Source organism: Gopherus flavomarginatus, chromosome 7, assembly GCF_025201925.1.
Source record: "Gopherus flavomarginatus isolate rGopFla2 chromosome 7, rGopFla2.mat.asm, whole genome shotgun sequence".
Taxonomy (NCBI): domain Eukaryota; kingdom Metazoa; phylum Chordata; order Testudines; family Testudinidae; genus Gopherus; species Gopherus flavomarginatus.
In genome coordinates, this window is record NC_066623.1 from 91,812,228 (window position 1) to 91,834,736 (window position 22,509).

Here is a 22,509-nt window from a genome sequence, read left to right on the forward strand (position 1 = left end):
AACATCAACAAAACACGGAAACAACAGAAAAAAATACCTTTGTTTTGAGATTGGACCTTCAACTGGTTATCTCACGGGTATATTTTGCCCTGGGCCCTGTAAACAGAGCACTTTAACAGAATGGCTCCATGATGTTTGTTTGTTCCAAGATGCCGTATAAATCTCTTTCTGTGCCTCATATATCCACCGAGATTGTCTTTTCCTTTCAGCCTGTAGTTAACCCACCAAACATTTAAGGCATTTTGCAGGAAAGAGGATTGTAGAGGATTAGGGGAGTGAGTAATGTGAGAGTTAGAAAGGGCCTCAGAGAGTAAAGAGAAAGATGTAGAAGAAGTCGCTTCCATGTAGGGTTGCCAGACATCAGGTTTTTGACCGGAATTGCTCGGTCGAAAAGGGACCCTGTTGGCTCCAGTCAGCGCTGCTGACCGGGCTTCTAAAAGTTGAGTTGGCAGCACAGCAAGGCTAAGTCAGGCTTCCTGCCTGCCCTGGCTCTGTGCAAATCCCGGAAGCATGTCCGACTCCTAGGCGCAGTGGTGCCCACAGTGGCTCTGCGTGCTGCTCTGACCCTGAGCGCCAGCTTGGCAACTTCCATTGGCCAGGAATCGTGGCCAGTGGGAGCTGTGGGGGTGGCATCTGCGAGTGCAAGCAGCATGCAGAGCTGCCTGGCCGCGCCTCCACCTAGGAGCCAGAGTCACATGCCAGCTGCTTCCGGGAGCTGCCTGAGGTAAGTGCTGCCCGGAGCCCGCACCCCAAACCCGTTCCTGCACCTCAACCCTCTGCCTCCAGTCAGAACTCCCTCTCGCACCCTAACTCCCTCCCAGAGCCCACACCTACACCCGCTTCCGCACCCTAACTCTGGCCTATCCTGGAGGCTGCATCCCCAGCCGGAGCCCTCATCCCCTTCTGCACCACTACCCCAACTCGGTGAAAGTGAGTGAGGGTGAGGGAGAGCAAGTGATGGAGGAAGGGCTGATGGAGTGAGTGGGGGCAGAGCTTCGGAAAAGAGCAGGGCCTCTGAGCAGTCCTGGTGCTTCTTCGAAATTAGGAGCTCTGCATGGCTTCCACCTTCTACTATTGTGGCTTGCCCTGGCATTTTTCTCTAATCTTATGTGGTTTATATTCTGAATGGCAACTCCTCCTGGTCCCCTAAAAACATTGCTTTAGCCCTTTTGGTCACCTGCCACCTACTTTCCCTGGTTTAGGAGCTGCACAGTTATCGTGTGGCTTTGCTATCAATTAACATTTCTACACAGTTCTGTGATTCTTAGATGGTTATATTAAGGAACCTTACTGAATAATTTATATCTAATTTGGCTAATCCATATACAGATACAGATTTTTTTTTTAATCTTGTGAAATAACTGTGATATTTTATGTAACATCACTACACTTTTTTTTTTCCCCTTCACTAATGCATTTTCACTAGAGAGAGATGTGGTAAGTCTGATTCTGCTCTCATTTATACTAACTTTATACTGGTGCAACTAGTATCTTCAGGAGACTTATTCCTGGCTCTCACCACAGTCTGAGATCACAATCAGGCTCAGAATAAACAAGATGATTTCCAAAATATCCATGACGTTTTGTTTTTGCATATAACCCAAATAATGGTTTGGGGGTAAAAATTTGGAGAAACCTGCCAAATTTCGGGCTTGCATAGCAAATTGAGTTGAATTTGGCACATCTGAAAGCGTCTCCATGCCCCTCAGTTTTTTCCTGAACTTCAGAAAAGAGCACAGAGATTAATAACCCGTACTCTTTAGTAAGTGACTGAAGTCTTACTGGAAATACACGTTCTGAAATGTAGTGGGATTCTTTGGATTCTCCTTTTTATGTCATTATCTGGTATGCTTTTCCAAATAATAGTTATTGGATTGTAGTGTTTGTGCCTGAACTCTCAGGGCAAATGCAAATGTGTTGCATTTGGATAAGCAGATTTATTTCTTTGTGCACAAAACCAATTCCTTTTCCTTGAAAACAAGTTAGCATGTGGTGTTTTGGTTGGGAGGAAAAAACAGGTTGGGGACCCACGTGCAGACTCTCGTACCCCTCCCACACACACATTCCCTGACAAGAAGTAGGGAAGCCAAGGGAATTTGAGCCCCAAGGATATTGAAGTCTTGGGCTCTTCTTATCCACCTAAAGAGAGGTATGGCACAGGACTGGGCACCTGAATTAGGGGTTATTATGGGCTTTGCTCTGATGAAAAGCACAGCCTAACTCAAATGTTATGTTAGTTTAATGTTTGTAAAGTACTTTGAAGAGTAAAAGTGCTGTAGGTAATACTATATACATTTTAATTTATTTTCTTTAATAATTCAACTGTGAGAAGGTAAAAGTGAAAGAGAACAAGTGTACTACAGTATATATTTGCGCTTGTCCTCTCCTATGTTGAATCTTACTTTGGTTTCTCCTCTTCTGTATCCAATACTATTTTGTGAGGAAAAACTAGTATGTTGTAGATGCTGTATGTCTGCTTATGAGCTACTTCTTGGCCATGGTATTGGAAATAGTGTAGTCCTGATTTTGCAGTTCTGCAGCTGGATTTGTTTCCAAGCACTATTTATTACTGTTTATCCTCTCTTCATTCTGTATTGTATGAGCTTTGTAAGTAATGCATCCTTATTCAAATATTTTAGTGACATCATTGCCTTTTTTCTTGGTAGTATCATAGAATATAAGGGTTTGAAGGGACATCAGGAGGTCATCTAGTCCAACCCCCTGCTCAAAGCAGGACCAATCCGCAGACAGATTTTCACCCCAGTTCCCTAAATGGCCCCCTGAAGGATTGAACTCACAGCCGTGGGTTTAGCAGGCCAATGCTCAAACCCCTGAGCTATCTAATATGACAACATAAGCTAGTCAAATAAGGGGTCTCGAATGGACCATGGACATCCGCGGTGGTAACTGGTAGGAGCAGAGCACAGCATGGAAATCTGATAGACCATGAACCAGAAGTTTACATTTTCTCCACTTTTGCAGTAGCTGGAAAGTGTTAAATTTTGTCCCTCCCTCGCCCCCAGAAAAAGACTTCCAGCATTGCTGTTTAAGATTTTATTCTTGTTTATTTCTTTAAAAAGTCATACAGTGACAAATAAGTGATGCTTTTTGTGAGGCAGATACTAAAAATGAGGGATATCTGTTGAATCTAGCAAGAAATATTTGGAAGGGTATATGCAAAACTGGAAATTTGGTTTATTTGATTTTGCTTGCCATTGTCAACTTGAAATGTCACTTTCTGGTCCTTATGGATAATATGCTAAGTAAAACAACCAAAATAAAATTGACTGTCTAAATGACCTTATTCTAGGAAGACTGCAAGCACCGTCATCAATATTTATTTTCCATTTCAGTTGTTGCGATTTCTTCAACCTACTTCCCAGTAACTGTTACAATTCAAATTTGTGAAAATTTTTCCCAAAATGTGATTGTATTATGGGGGCAGCTGGTAGTGACCCCTATATTTAGCTTACTTGATATTTCCCATTATAAAGGATTATTGCAACTTTTTCTTTGAGAATCTCTGACACCTCCATTGTTTGCCGCACAGAGAACTCCCTCAGGCTTGTGAAGTGCTGTTTTTTTGTCACATGAAATTCTGTTAAGCTTTTGCTGAGATAGAAAGCATTAAAAATTGCCATTACTATCATGTGCAGGCTTCAAGAAAATGTTGGCAGTCTGCCAAAATAACAACTAAGCACTGAGCTTGCACCTTTTGAGACTGGGCTGATTCTGTCACCAGTGCAGCAGCAGCATACTCTGTATGCGGAGTTGCTAGAGCAGCTGTGGGGAGATGAGTTGTGGTTTTTGGTTTTGTTTTGTTTTTTTCCCCAGGATGGCCAATCCTGGCACATGGTGCCCAGCCGTTCATGCCCCCTTCGGTGCACTGCAGGGGACAAGAACAACCTTCCCACTTCTGGTCACCTCCTAGTGAGCCTGGCATCTAGCCTCAGTGTTCCCTCTTTCTCTCCCTGCTTACATCTCCTCTCTCCCATTCTGGGGATCTGGAACTGCCCCATTTAGAAAAGGGAAGGGAGGGAAGAACTAGGCCAGGCTCCTCTCAGTCAGTCTGTTTCTTGGGCACCAGAGGTGAAAGTAATATTAATTTCTTACCAGTTCGAGGGCCGGGCAGAAGGGGCAGGGTTTGGGTTCAGCCTTCCCCAGCCAGCCCCTCCACACTAGCTGGGCCCGGCTACCTAAGGCTCCGGTGGCAATTTAAAAAAGCCCGGGGCTCTGGCTGCTGCCACAGTGCTTGAACGTTGCTGCCCCTTTGCCTCTCCCATCTGCAGCCCTGCCAGTAGGGTCCCTACTGGCAGGGCTGCCAACAGGAGAAGGCAAACAGGACAGCGACGTTAAAGCGCAGCCACAGCAGCACTTTAACACAGGCTTTGTACGGGCCAGTACCGGCTTCTTACCAGTATGCCGTATCGGCCCATTCTAGACCACATTCACTGCTGCTGGGCATTCTCTTCCCTTCATCACCCAAACCAACCCTCCAGACCCAGCATATGGCCCCAGCAGCTCAGTTACACATGCTCACTCGCTCTGTTTCTCTGTCTCTTTTGGGGCTATAGGAGCTCAGTGCTCTGTTCCCCTCTGGAATAGCAGCCGCTGCCAGCTAATTTAGTTAGTCCTGTATCTTAAAGTGATAGTCTACTCTACTCTGTGCTGTGCTAAAGGTTCAGACTTCCAACCCTTATGATAGTACATACTGGATGGTGTTGTAGTTGCACATAAGTCAATTTGTTTTTACCTTTTTAATTTAAAAAACCCTCAGTTAAAAGAATATTTGGGTTGCAAAGTCAAACATATGAAAGTTAGAAAGTGGCATAATTACAGTTGTCAGTGTGCAGTTTTAGTTCTGCCCATTTCTATTGCTCTTCCGTTTGTGCATTAATTAATAGAAATTAATTTTTGGCAAATAGCTTATGTACCAAAAAATTCAGTTTTGGCTTGACCAAAACGTAATGATTTTGGGTGAGTTTGTCAAAGTTTTGGCAAAAGAAAAAAAAGCTGCAGGGTGGGGAGGGGGTGGAATAGTCTGAAAAAATCTAAACAAAATGTTTTAAAATTTAGCTGGTTTTCAAAATATATATATCAAAACTGCCAAAACAAATCTCAAATGAAATATTTTATTTGACCAAAAAAAGAACATTTTTGTTTTGTTTTTTGGTGAGGGGAAAGAAAAAAGTCACTTTAAGTCCATCAAAAACAAAGGGTGTTTTCCCCCAGATTTTTCAGCTCAGCCACTGAACAGAAAAATCAGTTATTTGTCAGCTCTAATTATGTGTATGCTGAGAAAAAACTGGGTCTATAAACAATGGAATGTGTTTAATGAAAATATTAGTGTTTGATTATGATATCTGCAATGTTAGTGAAATAAAGATTTAGGTCAGCATTTTCAGAACTCGATGCCTAAAATTTGCCTTTGCATTCATATTTAAAGACCTACATACTTGGGCAAGCCTCCCACAGTTTCTACCGAAGTCAATTTGGGTTCCTAAATGTAGATGTAGAGGCCTATCTTTTGGCACCTAATTGTGAAAAATTTGGCCTTTCTAAATAAAATATAAGTTTTATATAATATAAATAAGAAAATCTTTCCAGGTGGTTTTAGGGAAACATGACACTGTTTCAATATCTCTTTCACTGAGTTGTGCTATTGCCATTTTAATTTGGGACTGCCACTTTAGTGATGCTTTCTGCCATGCATTTTTCAGGTGAGTATTTGAAGTCAGAAAGTGTCAAAAGTAGCATGGTAAATTGTAGAAAGCTCCTTTTTTCTTTCTTTAATTAATTTCAGCCATTTAGTTCTATTACCAAAGACAACAGAGTCTTAATGTTAGACTTGGAAAGAATGAGCGTCTCCTGCACCTGTGTGTTACAGTATGTGAGAACTGCAGCTCAGGTTACAAGCATATGAGACATAGATAATTTACCTTTTTGCATATATCTGCATACGTCTGTTTCTGTGCCACATGCATCTACAGAAATGGCCACTTCTTCTTTGGATATTGCCTGTGTGGATCTCAGCTCTGACTGATGTATATGCCCTCAGAACATTCAAAATAGTTACATAGTGCACAAAACCCCTCAGGTTATATAAGGATGCACATCCCAACTTCTACTTGGTTCATACTGCACTCCTGAGGAAACTGTGAACCTAAAATTAAAAATTCTTCAATAAAAATTAAAAATTATGCGCACAATATTTTCCAATTCTGCATATTTTGTCAAAAAACACACACACACCAGTTTCAATTATTTTTGGTCATTTCTTTCAAAATATCTGTCAGCAAGTATGTCTGTAACAGTACAGACAACAAAAAAAATTCAGGAAATATTTTTTGACAAATAGATTCCTTACTAGGCATATTAATACAGAACTCTGAGTAATAATTCATGTAAACTGCAATACAGAACAGTATTTCCCATCCCCCTCAGAAGCAGTGCAAAGGCTTAGGGGAGTCAGTGGGTAATGGAGGAGCTGAGGGAGAGGGAAGTTATTGCTGGGAAGGAGCCTGGGTGTGAACTTGGAAGGTTGCTGGATATGGGTGGAAGTATGGAACAGGTTTTTTTGAGAGACGGGGAGGGATTGTTACGGAGCTTCCCACATGCAGACCCTGGCTGACCTCTAGCTTCTCCTATTCAGCCAGGCACATCTGCCCCTGTCCCCATGTGTCCTTCAACCCCCGTCCACGTGTTCCTCCACCCTCACTCAAACACCCACTCCCCCCATCCCTGTGTGGTCCTGCACTCCCTCCCCCTGTTTCTAGGTGTCTCTGTGTCCCCACTCAGCCACCTCCTGTCCCTATGTGGCCCTGCACCCTTTCTCCTGTCCCCTTGTGGCTCTGCATCTTCCTCCCCCTCCCCGTGGCTCTGTCTCCACTTCCATTCAGCCACTGCCCCAGTCTGTCCTCCCCCAGTAGCTCTGTCTGATCCCCCCCAGCAACCCAATGCTGTCTGTCTCCCCATAGCCCCTGTCTCTTGACCTGGCCCGAGAGGCACTGAGAAGGCGGCAGGCATTTTTTTCTTCCTAGCTGACCTGGTGCTGCTGCTCTGTTCTAGCACCTGGTGGACAAAAGACGGAACTGCAGCAACTTTCTGTCAGAAGCTTTTTCTGTGCAAAAAAAATTAAAACTATGCATGGCTCATTAATTATGCATGTGCACAGTAGCACAGAAGTCCCCTAGAAGTAATACTGACAACTGTAGGCAGCAAGTAGAAACTCAGGTCTGGTCTACACATTGCACAGCAAGCCAGGGTATGAACCTACAGCATATTGGCTTCGCACACGGTACATCAAAGTGCACTGTGGAACCTTTTGTGTGCAGTAGGAAGATCCACACAGCAAGTTAGTGTGCAGCAATCTAGTGCACTGTAGATTCAGACCAGGGCTTGCTGTACACTAACTCGCTATGTAGACAGGCCCTTAGAATGGTCTGTCATCATCATCCTGGCTGTATTTCTAAAAAAACCACTCTGTTTCTTGTTCTGATGAGTATAAAATTATAATAGTTACAGTAGGGGATAACTTTCCAACATGTGCCAAAAAGCTTTTCCCCTGTTTGGCTCTTTCTTTTCCTTAGGTTCCATTCAGCATCTTCCACTTTATGGTAGATTACCTTCCTTAATGTGCTTTGGATGATTGTGGACAAATCTGCCAACTTCAAGTGTTGTCCTTCTTGCATTGGTACTATGTTTGTGACTGATGAGCACACTCTGCAGCCCAGTCTACTCAGAGTAGTTTGACCAGTTTAATTAAATCAGTTTCTAAATGAATTAGTTAAATTGGTGCCGTTTTCAATGTGGGCATTCTTAAATTGATTTGAGTAGCTAATATCAATTTAGCTTACTTCAGTTTATTACCAAATTAAACTAAATCAATGATAGTTACTCTTTTAACTGATTTAAATTGGTGCAGTTTCTGTGTGCAGAAAAAGCCTATGCCTTTTCTGCTTCAGGGACGGACATAATCTTGAATTCTGTTTTGTATGCTAGCCTTCTCGAGGTGCATTTATCCAGTGTGACTCCAGCACCATCTCTGGGAGGCAGACATATAGGCCTTATCATCTGCTACTGAGCATTCAGACACACTGGAGGTCCTGGTCTGAATCTAGGACAAGCAGCCTCACATTCAAAAAAAGCTTGATGCCTCGGGACTCAGCAGTGTCATCCCGTAAGAAAAGCTCTTATGCTGAAGCAGGGTTTCTCAAACAGTGGTCGCCACTTGTGTAGGGAAAGCCCCTGGCGGGCCAGGCTGGTGTGTTTACTTGTCCCGTCTGCAGGTCCGTCCGATCGCGGCTCCCACTGGCCGCAGATCGCTGCTCCAGGCCAATGGGAGCTGCTGGCCAGTGGGAGTCGTGATCGGCTGGACCTGCGGACTGGGCAGGTAAACACACCGGCCTGACCCGCCAGGGGCTTTCCCTACACAAGTGGCGACCCCTGTTTGAGAAACCCTGTGCTAAAGGTTGTTCCAAACAACAGTGCAGGAGCTCTCTACAATCTCCAACATCAGATCTAGGAGGGTGGGATAAAGGATGTTGAGAGAAGTTACTTTATACAGTCACACTCTATGACAGCCTACCCATATACTTCCCAGTTCCCCAAAGGAACTTCAGGCAAAACTGCTATGCTTTATCTTTCCTCCAAATGAGAGCCATAGAGGAGGCGCCTCAGCAACAGAATGGGAAAGGAGCCCTGCAGGAAATTTATGTTAAAGAACCACAGTTACTATGGTAACTGTTCTTTTCCTGTCATCTACCAGCTCCTTAGCTTTTTTGCTACCATTTTGCCTTTTTTCTCCATGTCTATGGTCTTTCTGTATGTTCCGCATAAGAGGGAATTCAGTGGATTTCTTGCATCTTCACTACTGCCTTTAACAGAACAGAATGGGAGGCAGTGAGGTAAATTATTTTACCCAGTTCATCAAGATGGAAAGCAAACTCCTCTTCCATACACTGACATAAAGAGGCAGAAAGATGGATCAGTGGAAGGACTGCAGGAGGAGACAGCTAACTGCCATAAAGGGTGCCAAAGCTGCTCAGAAATAGAGCTCAGTTTTGGGGAGATCTAGAAGTTCCACATTAACTATTTTTCTCTATTGTGCTACATGAAATCCTTTCACCGTTTAGACACAGTGCAGTAGGCAAAGACAGTTGCTCAGCAGGGCTCCTAAACTCTGTAAGAATGGAGTTTTATGCCTGCACAGTTAAAGATCCCCAGATGGCATCTCTTTGCCTGCTCCCATTCAGCACCTTCTGCCCCTCATGCTAATGCATGCCTTTGGCTAGTCATCAGTCTAGAGTCTTCCTTCTGCAATTATCTTCATTTAGTAGTTCATTTTTAGATGGTTTCAGTCAAACTGAAAATTGTCAATGATTTTAAATTGTAAGCTCTTTGGGGCATATACTGTGTCTCATTTCTGTGTAAATCACTATACTGACTTTTGGTGCTGTATATATTGTAAAAAAAATTGGTGATTGTTAACGTTGCTGCATAATATCCATTCTGCCACAGAATTTATTCAGCTGAATAATTTAGATTTCATTCGCCACATACTACCTTGTCCAAAATTCACTGGAATGCACTAAAACTCTACTGCAACCTGTACAGTAACCCGATTTGAAAACATTTTTCTTCCATTTCCTCTTTTGGCTTAGTGCTCCCCATTAGGGCTTGGCTACACTCGAAACTCCAAAGCGCTTTGAAGTGCGAGTGTGGTCGCGGTGCCAGCGCTGGGAGAGAGCTCTCCCAGCGCTGCACGTATTCCACCTTCCCGTGGGGATTAGCTTGCAGCGCTGGGAGCCAAGCCCTAAGAGGCAGTTGGCACTGAGCATGATCCTGAGCTCCCCTTAGGTGAAGAGAAAGAGAAATCAGTAATGAGAGGGAAAGGAGAGAAGAATAGCTATGGGGGTAAAGGAGAGAAACAGGGGCAGCACTAAGCCAAAAGAGGAAATGGAAGACATGCTGCTCTGAGCGGCATGGTAAGGGGGCCGGGGCTGGGAGGTTGGATAAGGGGCAGAGGATCCTGGGGGACAGGGAGCAGGGGGGTGGTTGGATAGGGTGGAGGTTCTGGCTGTGGCAGTCAGGGGATGAGGACCAGGGGGAGCGGGTTGGGTAAGCATGGGAGTCCCAGGGTGCCTGTCAGGGGGCTGGGGTGTGGATAGGGGGTGGGATCGCGGAGGGTAGTTAGGCGCGGAGAGGTCCTGGGAGGGGGCAGTTAGGGGACAAGGAGCAGGGGCGTTGGATGGTTTGGAGGTTCTGAGGGGGGGCAGTCGGGGTGAGAAGTGGGAGGGGTCAGATAGGGGGCAGGGGCCAGGCTGTTTGGGGAGGCACAGCCTTCCCTACCCGGTCCTTCATACAGTTTTGCAACCCCAATGTGGCCCTCAGGCCAAAAAGTTTGCCCACCCCTGTTCTAACCTATTGCATTAGTGTTTGAATTTGGTTTCTTTCAGTATAGCCAGGGCATCATGTAATATAATATGTGGTTATGCAGCCATGTAAATACCTAATAATTTACCTTTTTCCTAAGATGTCACTTAAATCTGTTTATTATGCAGATCAGCACAAATGAATTTTTTTCTCAAAAAAACCAGGAGTTCTTGTGGCATCTTAGAGACTAACAAATTTATTTGAGCATAAGCTTTCGTGGGCTACAGCCCACTTCTTTGGATGCATGGAATGGAACGGAACATATATTGAGGAGGTATATATACACATACAGAGAGCATGAAAAGGTGGGAGTTGCCCTACCAACTCTAAGGGTATGGCTACATCTGGAATTTCAAAGCGCTGCCCCGGCAGCGCTGCGGGAGCGCTGCCGCGGCAGCGCTTTGAAGTGTGAGTGTAGTCAGAGCAGCAGCGCTGGGAGAGAGCTCTCCCAGCGCTGCATGTAAACCACATCCCTTACGGGTGTAGCGTGCAGCGCTGGGAGCCGCGCTCCCAGCGCTGCTGCCCTGATTACACTGACGCTTTACAGCGCTGTATCTTGCAGCGCCCAGTGGGGTGTTTTTTCACACCCCAGTTGCAGCGCTGTAAAGTGTGAGTGTAGCCAAGGAGTAAGAGGCCAATTAAGTAAGGGGAAAAAAAAAAAACTTTTGAAGTGATATTCAAGATAGCCCAGTACAGACAGTTTGATAAGAAGTGTGAGAATACTTACAAGGGGAGATAGATTCAATGTTTGTAATGGCTCAGCCATTCCCAGTCCCTATTTAAACCTAAGGTGATTGTATCTAGTTTGCATATCAATTCCAGCTCAGCAGTTTCTCGTTGGAGTCTGTTTTTTGAAACTTTTCTGTTGCAAAATTGCCACCCGCAGGTCTGTCATTGAATGACCAGAAAGGTTAAAGTGTTCTCCTACTAGTTTTTGAGTGTTATGATTCCTGATGTCAGACTTGTGTCCATTAATTCTTTTGCGTAGAGACTGTCCGGTTTGGCCAATGTACATGGCAGAGGGGCATTGCTGGCACATGATGGCATATATCACATTGGTAGATGTGCAGGTGAATGAGCCCCTGATGATATGGCTGATGTGATTAGGTCCTATTATGGTGTCACTTGAATAGATATGTGGACAGAGTTGGCATCGGGCTTTGTTGCACAGGTAGGTTCCTGGGTTAGTGTTTTTGTTCAGTGATGTGTGGTTGCTGGTGAGTATTTGCTTCAGGTTGCGGGGTTGTCTGTAAGCGAGGACAGGTCTGTCCCCCAAGATCTGTGAGAGTGAGTCAGGATAGGTTGTAGATCTTTGATGATGCGCTGAAGAGGTTTTAGTTGGGGGCTGAAGGTGACAGCTAGTGGTGTTCTGTTATTTTCTTTGTTGGGCCTGTCTTGTAGCAGATGACTTCTGGGTACTCGTCTGGCTCTGTCAATCTGTTTTTTCACTTCAGCAGGTGGGTATTATAGTTTTAAGAATGCTTGATAGAGATCTTGTAGGTGCTTGTCTCTGTCTGAGGGATTGGAGCAAATGCAGTTGTATCTTAGAGCTTGGCTGTAGAAATGGATTGTGTGGTGTGTCCTGGATGGTAGCTGGAGGCATGTAGGTAAGTATAGCTGTCAGTAGGTTTCCAGTATAGGGAGGTATTTAAGTGACATCGCTTATTAGCACAGTAGTCCAGGAAATGGACTGCTTGTGTGGATTGATCTAGGCTAAGGTTGATGGTGGGATGGAAATTATTGAAATCATGGTGGAATTCCTCAAGGACTTCTTTTCCATGGGTCCAGATGATGATGTCTTCTTCAATGTAGCACAGGTAGAGTAGGGGCATTAGGGGATGAGAGCTAAGGAAGCATTGTCCTTTTTCTGTAATTTTCTGTTCCTCAGCTTATCTGCTTGCCATTTTAGGATCTCCAGGAGAGAGAAATTGTGTAGCCCGACAGAGAAATGGGAAATACAGCAACATGAGGTTCAGAAGGTGCTAGTGCACTAACTTCTGGGGAGCATGGAGAAAGATACAGAAGCATATGGCTGCCATCCTATGGCTTTAAGGAACAGAACTATTTCACCTACAGTGCATCAAGAGTGGAGCGCTGCTTAGGAGTTATAAATGCAGCTGCTGCCTTCTGCAAGCCTGCCCTGCTCCCCACAAGGCTTTGCTTCAGGCCCGTTAGCCACCATCTGTCACTCACTTTCCCAATTTAAAAGTTGTAGTGTTTATCAAATGTCTTTGCAATCAGTCACTGTTGCTTCATCTGTCTGTATTGCTGTGATTCATAAAACAGGGACCCTCACCTTAGGATGAATGTACAGGGAAAGGAGGGACCTTGATTTGGCTTAGTTAATACAGTAGAATAGTCTCCTATTTTGAGAAATTAATTTGTCAGGACTCTGAACTTATTTTCTACATAATCTTTAACTAACCTATTTAAATGTATAGCATTGTTTTTCATTTAAATACTCTCAACAATTGTTAATTCATTATCATTATACTGTAAAGATAAGTTTACTTACTCATCCACGAGTTTATGAAAATATCTAAGATGCATTAACCTACATCTAATAATAGCAAATGATTACTTTAGACTCTGGGCTTTTTATTAACCTTAATAAATAGTAACAATTTTTTCATTGTTTGGTTTTTTGTTTTTATTGTATATAATAATATATATATTATAAAGAATGTAAATCATTCTTAGTTTCATGGTCGTAATATATACCAAGTAATACTATGCTATTATGCTATCTAATACTTAATGTAACTAGGAATTTTTAAGTGTATTTGAAATAGCGGTTTTAATATAAGCACATGTAAACAGACAGTTTCATTAATTGCTGTCATTGTCAGTCAGAATCAAACTGTTCTAGAAGAATATTGTCATGCCCTGATTGATACAAATACCACACCTCCAATTTTTTCTGCTAAAAGACTTTACCTTACTTATCCATATATCTATAACTTTCTGAGAGGTGACAGTGTCATTCTTTTTTCTTCTTGCTGAAAATGGAAAACAAAAAACTGTTGAAGTAGTTCCCTTCCGTTTGTCAATTCATGCCTTTATCAATAACATGTGGGTGGCCTGATTTTTATTTATTTATTTATCTGTTTTTAAAATAGCTTTTAAGCTGTGTGCATCATATATGTCAGTTGGATGAGTTGATGAAATCTGGAATTCTGACAGGTGGAAAAGAAAAATATATGCAGTAAAATTTATGCAAACAAAAAAAGTCTGTTAATCATCTTTGATGTAATAACGCTCCAGTGCTAATGTCCAGTATTGCAATAATATGAGGAATGCAAGAAGATAAGGCTGGGATTTAAGATTTCATGGATTGGACCAAACTTAGAGAGTCCTACTGTTTCACACTAGCATCTCAGATCCATACACAGGGGTTTGAAATCTAGATCTGAACCCAGATTTTCCCAAAATTAGAGATAAAGAACGATTCAGTCCATCATTATAGGAATAGGTTCAAACTGCAAATTTTAAATATGATGTTTTGTTTTGAACCCATTTCTGCTGTTAGTGGTTTGACAGGAGTAACATCTTTTGATCATCTGTCAAATTAGAAGTGCAAATGAAAACACTGTTATCAATTTCTTTGATTTATAAAGGCAACAGAGTCAGTTAGCAAGATATTGTATTAATATGTTTTCTGTTTCATCTTGTTGTGATTATAATTAATGTATATTGCTATTGATGAATATGGAATTTTAAGGATGAGGTTTAATATTGTTGTTATGTGAGTGCAGACATTTAATAATCATGCCTGTACAAAATGATTTTTTGTACGGTATAGTAAAAATAGTGCATTTTAGTAATACTGAAGTGTTCCAGTTATATTTGATATTCAGACTTTAATGATAGTCTGATTCTTGTCCTAAAGAGAGAGTGAATAGAAATAATAAGTAAACTATTCTGTTTCTTGGGGCCAATATACATCTCTGTAAAAGTCCTTATTTGTTGAAACAGAGGGAAGAAATATTATTATGTTTCATAAAGATATGTAATTTTCACATTAGTGCCTTTGTCACAATGTAGAATATATCCTTCAGAACATTAACATAATTTTTATGAATGCAGATGTTTTCGAATGTTACTTTTTTCTCATTGTTTTGTTTACATTTTTTTGAAGGTTTCCCAATGAGTGGATCATGATGAACATACTTTAGGGACTTGCCATAGTATGGCTGCTTCTCGATCTACTCGTGTTACAAGATCAACAGTGGGGTTAAATGGTTTGGATGAAAACTTTTGTGGTCGAACCTTAAGAAACCGTAGTATCGCTCATCCAGAAGAATTATCTCCTCATTCTCAAGTACGATCAAGATCACCAAAGAAGAGACCAGAATCTGTGCAAACTCAAAAGGGAAGTAATAGTGGAAGAACTACTGACTTGAAACAGCAAAATGCTCGGGAATCATGGGTGAGCCCTAGAAAGAGAGGACTGTCTACTTCTGAAAAAGATAATGTTGAGAAACAAATTGTGGAAAATTGTGAAAAAAGACAAGCAGAATCTGTATCACCAGTTTTAAAACGAATTAAACGTTGCCTACGTTCAGAAGTAGCAAACAGTTCAGAAGAAGAGTTGCCTACTAAAGCAGAAAAGGAATCTTTGGAGTGTAAGAGTTCCATATCAGACAATGATGCAGTCTCTGCAGGGACTAAACGAGCTTGTCGATGTCTTATACTGGATGATTGTGACAAAAGGGAAGTTAAAAAGGTGAATGTCTGTGTGGAAGGGTTTAATAATTCTGCAATAGTTGAAGAGCTCACGGGCTATCAGGCTGTCAATGGGGTTGATGAGAGAGAGTCAGATGCCCTAAACTGTGATGACTGTCAGCCTGATGGGAACACTAAACAGAACAGTGCTGGTTCCTGTATGCCCAAGGAGAAAACTGTAGCAGAAAATGGGAATTCATTTGCCCATTCTTCATTGTTGCTTAATAGCAGTAAGGAGGACAGTGTTATAGACCATTATGTGCCTTGCACAAATTCACCTGAACAGGTAAAGTTAGAGGACCACAAAATAAGTGACTGCTTGCCTGCGGAACCTGTTGATCAGGCAAATGAGCCAGCTACCGGGTCCTTTTCTGAAATCCAGTCATCTTTCTTAAGGGATTCTGAGGAGGAGGTAGACGTGGTGGGAGATAGCAGTGCCTCAAAGGAACAGTGTGCTGAAAACGCCAAGAGCAACCTGAACGCTGATCATGATAGTACATCAATCTCAGGTGAACCTGAACCACCATCTTCTGTGCTGGAATGTGTTTCAGCTCAAATTACATCAGTGTCAGAACTTCAAGAACACAGATATACATTGAGAACTTCACCACGAAGGGCTGCCCCTGCCAAAGGTAGTCCCACTAAAAATAACTCGCCTTGTAGAGAAAATGGGCAGGTTGAGGAAAATAATCTTAGTCTCACTGAAAAGAATATAGCTGCAAGTACTAATAATATCTGTGGCTCTCCCATAAACGCTAAAGAAATTATGCAGAGTGAAAAAGTGAGAGGTTGTGACTCTGGAGATTATGTGAGTGATGGACTAAGTAAGCCACCCTCTGAGGCTCGGCTCATTGCTGGATATATATCATCTGCCAAAGAGAGTGCCAACCTGCACACTGCAGAAGATGATGAGGAAGAGCCTGATGTGTATTACTTTGAATCTGATCATGTGGCATTGAAACACAACAAAGAGTATGTGTAACTATGGTAACCATGAATTCTGCTTTTGTTCCTTAGCCAAAAATCTAATTATCAAAAATTATCCATATGTCTTTAAATAATTCCACAATAATATAAGTATTTTGATTTCTTAATTGTTTAGCTATTATTAGTTTAACCTCAACCCTCATTTCCCATACCCTCTCAAAAAGTAACCTTTCATCTATGTAATAATATGCAGTGTGGTACAGCAATGTGGTTTATACAGTTCTAATAATTGAAGATTCTAGCAAGAAATTGTTTTTGAAACACACTTCTGTTGTTTTTCCCCCCAGGGAACTTAGAGAAACCAAACCAAAATATTACAGCCTTTAATTTTAACTAGAAGCATTTTGATTATTTATCAGCCTGTTTAACAGTTACAGTACATACAGGTTTATTAAATGGTGATACCACTATACATAGCAGAGTATATAAACAAGTTGCTATGGCATCCGTTTTCCAAGCATTGTGGAAGAAATTGAGCTATATTTTTTATGTTAATTAACTTGTCATGTTGCTTAATTCCAATGCAACAATTTGAAAACTTACACCAGTGTTGTCATTTGCATCATACTTTCATTTATGGTGACATTATTTTAGCACAAAAAGTATAGATTGATATTCTAATTACCCTTAGCAAGTATAAGCATCATTTGTTTATTATCTGAATAGCTATTAGTAAGACAGACGTAGTCACAAATATGTAATATGATGAAAGTCCTTGTAAAGAAAAGGCACTGATTTTTATATAAATATAGTTTATATGGAAAGAATTTGCTCTGAAATGACAGATCAGACCACAACTTTATACCAAGCAACAATTTCAAGACCTTTTTAAAATTTGTGTTTTGGTTTTTATGTTTTCTTGCTATTTAGTATATTGTTTAGATTTTCTTCTGAGTATTGAAATACCAAAAATACTGAGTGCAGATGAGCTTTACTTTTCTTCATATGAACAGACAAACAAAGTTATTGCTAGCTATAAGGCTTGACAGAAGCTGTGGTTTCCAGGGATGGCACCCCTGGGGCATTATGAGGCACAAGACACAGATGATTATCTCTAATCCTGCAGAAGTTGACTGTGTTATTATGGCTTTTGGAGTTACATTATTTTTATAATGAAATTTCTTCAATGTTGGATATAAGTAAATTGCTTTGATTAGAGAGTGCTGCCAGTTAAAGTATACAGTACTTCAGCTGTGAGGTTTGCATAAATTTTCATTAAAATTGATAATGTACATACACTACAGCGCTTTCTCAGTCCAAGTATGTTTTTGCTGCTTTCCCGTTGACAGACATTGCATATTGTATAAAATTAAATGTATGATAAAGGTCAGATGAAATGGAAACTCGATCACTTTCTCTCTTAGTTTTTGTTGTTTTTATTATAAACAAGGTGATCTATTTTAATTTATGTCAGTGTGAAGACAGTTTTTCTCTCAGCTCTGTAATTGCTGATTATTGAGAATAGAATGCTGCAAATTTTCAGATGTGACCTTGGATTTTGCTCTTCTAAAATTAAGCATGCAGAAAACCCACATTATTGTAGGCAAAATCCACATGTGGATGTAAACATTAGATAATAGTGCATTTAATTTCCCTAGTAATATGTGCAAATGGGTGTAAACATGTATTCCTATAGAGTTTAGAGATTAGTTTGAGGCCACCTGAAAACCTGGACCAATATGTTAACATCTGTATGTGTACAATTGCTCTTTAAATTTAACTAGCTATCGTTGAGCTTGGCAGGCTGCTTGTGACAGCTGCTTGGAGTGGTTTTGAAATTACATATATTTATAGGAACAACAAGGAGTCCGATGGCATCTTGTTGTTTTGGTAGATACAGACAAACACGGCTACCTCCTGATACCTAACATATGTTTATAGGCTGATAGTCACTGGTGATTGTTAAGAGGTAATGATCTAGATGCAGAATTTTAAGCAAATAGTACAGTTTCTGAAATTTGGAACATTCCAGTAGTTATGGCAAGAAAGGGACTCTTCTGCAGTCTTTTATAAATCATGGTATAAATTAGGAAAGGACTGTGCCCACCTTCAAGTTGGAAAGCACAGTTCCACTGAAATACTGTTATTTAATCTGCATTCTTCCTTCTTAGAAAGAATGGGCAAGTCTACACTGACCTGCAGTTTGGGACTAAGGGGGTGTGAACAGCAGTGTGCACCAAAGTGCTGTGCTGTAACTCCCCTGTGTGGAAGCCTTCACTTGCACTTAAAAGTCCCTAGTTCACACTAATGTAGTCCTGTTTAAAGAGTTTCCATTATAGCAAGCAACTGCTGTTAGTTCTGTGTCATTTTGGCTTTGCAGAGTGTGGTGGTCTGATGTTTACTAGCTCTGCAAAGAGCATAAGCTCTCTCTATCTTACAGTAATTCATGATTAGCCATGTCTTTTCATTGTAGGTGAGTTTTGCTCTTCGTTCGTCTTTTAATTCTTTCTTACAAGTCAATCCAGGCAGCCACTCAAAAGATGACACTTAAATCACTCCACAGATTATCAGAGAGAAATCGGTGTTTTTTGATACCCACCTGTATGTACCCTAGGCCAGCTCCCACGGGGTAGGGAAGGAGCACTCCCAGCTCTGCTCTGGCAGCCGCCCCCCATCAGGCACAGCCTTGCTCCTGGCCTCTGCCCCTAACCGTGGCCCCTGGCCTTGGCTCTGCACCAAGTTCTGGTCCTAGCCCCTGCCCTGCCCCCTGCTGAGGGTCCAGCCTCAGCCCTCTTATACCTGTCTACGTCCTCTCCCCCCGAGCCACAGCCCAACTCCCAGCCCTTGTGGTGTGGGCTGTGTGTGTGTGGACCAAAGTAAGGCGGGGGTGACCCTTAAAAGTTTGGGGGCCACTGTCTTAAAACAATGTATCATCTGTAAAACCTGCTGTCTGTTTCCCTAGTGTTCTCATAAACCTTAACTGTACAGTTCATAAATCTAAGTTTCACCATGTTTGAGAATGGCTTTATTGTTTCATGCAATATTCTCATGAATTGTCACTTACTGATGAACATTAAACGTGTATTGATTTTCTTGTTAATATAAGGCATTTCCTACAGTTACAAAACTCTCAATAATTACAATAACTTCATTTATAAAATTCTAACAGTTAGTCCTAAATAGAAATATGAAACTGTAGACTATGCTAAAAAGGCCAGCAAAACCCCTTAAGACTTGTTTCCCAGAAAAACAAGGTAATAGCGCATGTATTGTAGCCTTTTTATGTGAAATTATGATGTTTTAATTTGACAGTGTCCATAAAACATTTTTATGTGAACACTTCTAAGAAAATACTATAGGAAAATAAATACCACAAAAGTGAGAGGATAGTGGCATATTATTATTTAATATTTATCTTGGGTAGAACAGTTTCATCCAGATCATGGTAAGTGCTGTACAATCTTATAGTAAATGATAGTCTTTCCTTCAAAGAGTGATTCAGAAAACTATCAACAGTAGTTGTACAGCAGTACAAATAAACAATAACAGGCTGATCTAGGAGTTTATATAACTGTAAAATGTTGGTTTTTTTTCCCTTTTTGTTTCATGTATTTATTGTTAATTCAGTTTTTTATTTTGGTTTTCTTTTGTACAATTTCTGCTCTTACATGTGCCTCTCTGAAAAAATTTATTTTATATGTAATTTAAAGAGTGTTTATATTTTCCCAGTACAGAATTTTTACATTTTAACACTCTGTTTTCAAAAGTCTTTAGTCATCTTCTTATGTCCTAATACTTGCTAACGTACCCCCTTGCTGTCTCCTTGTTAACTTTCATCATTCCCATTAATTTACTTGGCCTAAATTCTCTGTCTTCTCAATTCAGGCTTATTGTTTTCAGTATGTGTCTCCTTTCGTCCTGCTTTTCATTTTTCCTTCATTCTCAGTCTTTTTTTTTTTTTTTTTTTTTTTTTGCCTACTTCTCTCCACGTACATTACTTTCCCTATGTTTATGTTTTGAAATGCTTTGCATTACGGGGACTGTGGGGAGGGGAGCTGGAAGTGTGTGCTCAGAACTTTCTTTTGAGAGATTGGATAGTCCCTGGGCCAAACCTGAGTGAGTCCATGTATTGCTATACAGCTGTGACCTGAATCCTGAAATCTGAAATCAGTTTTGCAGGGGGATGCTTACATTTGCTTAGAATCCCATTGAAGTCAGTGGTGTTATGCACGGGCGCAAGGACCTGTATATGGCAACTAGATTACAGGATACAGAGACCTATATTTTTCCAATAGACAAGTGCTTCCTTTCATCTTTCTGAATACATTTATTATATTTCATAGTTTAAAAATGACATATGAATATGAGTTTAAAACAAAAGAAAAGACAGAGTGTAAAACATTTAATTATATTTCTAAAATCCCTATTTGTTGTCTGTAATAGATTGGTTTGTCAGTGTGGAACCCTAACTGAAGCCAGTGAACTTTGCACAGATACAAGAGTCCACCTGTGGACAAAGGATTGCAGGGTCAGGCCTAAATATTTTAACTTCTAGCATGTTGTGAGCTCCTATGAACCATGCGTGTGCACACACATATTTTGCCTTACCAGTTATTTCAAGACCCTCTTACAGAGAGCCCATTTGAATTATAAATCTATAATGATTTCATGACAAACTGTTCTAATTTTTGCATTTGAAAAATCTAATTAGTTTTCATTAATCTGTTCACAGATAAAAACCAGAGAATTCAGAGTTAAGGTTAAACTTAAAATAAATCTAAACGTTAAGAGAAGGCATCGAAATACCTTTAATTCCACCTTGAAGTGACACCATGCAGTTATGAGTTGTGCCTAATAGTGTGTAATTTCAGTTTAGATTATACTGATTTTTATAGACACATTAATTTTTTTCATTATTCCTTTCTTCATGGGGGGCACACTATCTTTCCTGAGGGAAACTTAACATTACTCTTACTTGGAACAATGGGGGCTGGCGGTCGTTTTGAAAGACACTTTTTTTTTTTTGCTAATAGCAGCCTTGTACCCTCACTGACATTGAGAACAGTAGGAGGTGGCAAATACTTTGAAACAGGTCAGTTCTTCTTGATATTCTCTGTAGAAGAATATTATGACAGTTGCCACTGAAAAAGAAATTTTCACTTTTGAAGAATAATGGGAATAAATTACTATTAATCCTTAATAAGAATCTCCAAATGTAGTTCATGCATATGATTGGAGTGAGTTTTAACTTTGAGAAGGGTCTGCGTTGTTCTGTTAATATCACTTGGGACAGAAGGGTCTGACAAAGGGTGATACATTTCTTAAATTTCCCATTTTTGATTTATTTTAACTCATAAGACACTTAATGGGTTTACTTGTCAATTCAGAAAATTCATTCTGTGCTCAAGCATGTGTTGTAATTAGTGTCACATTTATAAGAGATACCTGCTGCTTTCTCAAGATTGTATCAGTAAATAGAATATTACATTAAATATTAAATTAATAAATAATAAACTGACCCTCCACAGGACTTGAAAAATGCCTTTGGTGAATAACACATAGCTAGTAAAAAGCTTCTCGGGATGAGTGCTGACAACTTCTACAGAGTTGAAGCTTTCCTTTAAAAAAAGAGAAAAAATTTGCAAAAATACCTTCAAATGTGAGTGAAGTCTAAACCAATGCAGATGGACTACAGCACCACTTCCTTTCCAGCTATTCATAGCTTTACCAAACCACATCAGAATAAAACCAACCAGTTTCATTGCTGTCCCCAGGACTCTGACAATAATAATGACAATTTCATTCTGTTGCTAGTTGGGAAATCTCTGAGTAGGAACAGAGTTAGGCACTGCAGTAACTTATTAGAGAAGATTTAATAATTTTGCATCTGAAGGGAGGGGGTACAGTAGTGGAAACATCTCCTTTGCAATAGCCAGAATGTTGTGATAAAGGTGAACTAACAAAAACAAACACAATGTAATCACAGCAGCCATGAGACAGCTAATGGCAGAGAAGTGGAGACCGCCGATTATTTTGATAGGAGCCTTGAAATGACAGAGGAGCAACAGTGTGAAACAGAATGTGCATGCTCATTTTTCTTGCAGCAGGCATGGTGGGTTTGTGGAAATGAGGAAGGGAACACTTCAAAATTATTAGACACTTAGTAGCCAGAGGCTTTTAAAGCTGAACCCACCAAGGATCTAGGGATGATGTCCTTGTATTATTCCCTCCCCTTCCCTTTGGCACCTGGACAGTGGGAGTCCCCTCATCGCATCTGTTGGCTTTGTCTAATACCTTTAATTATCTGTCTCTTAGGCATATGTTAAAGTACTTATGTGATGGGTTGGCTTTAGGGAATGTGTGAGGAGTATTCATGTGTGAGAGCCTGGGCATAGAAGAGAAGGAGGGATTGATACAAGATAG

At 40.8% G+C, this 22,509-nt stretch overlaps 1 protein-coding gene across 4 annotated transcripts in view; it reads left to right on the plus strand.

Annotated features, from left to right (window-relative positions):
• Positions 1-22,509, plus strand: part of ZZZ3 (zinc finger ZZ-type containing 3) — a 102,992-nt gene that overhangs the window by 29,193 nt on the left and 51,290 nt on the right. For all 4 annotated transcript variants that reach the window (XM_050961867.1, XM_050961868.1, XM_050961865.1 and 1 more), the window contains exon 2: positions 14,573-16,131. In XM_050961867.1, the coding sequence (XP_050817824.1) occupies positions 14,624-16,131 (1,508 nt within the window). In that variant the 5' untranslated portion in view covers positions 14,573-14,623. The remainder of the gene's footprint in view (positions 1-14,572; positions 16,132-22,509) is intronic.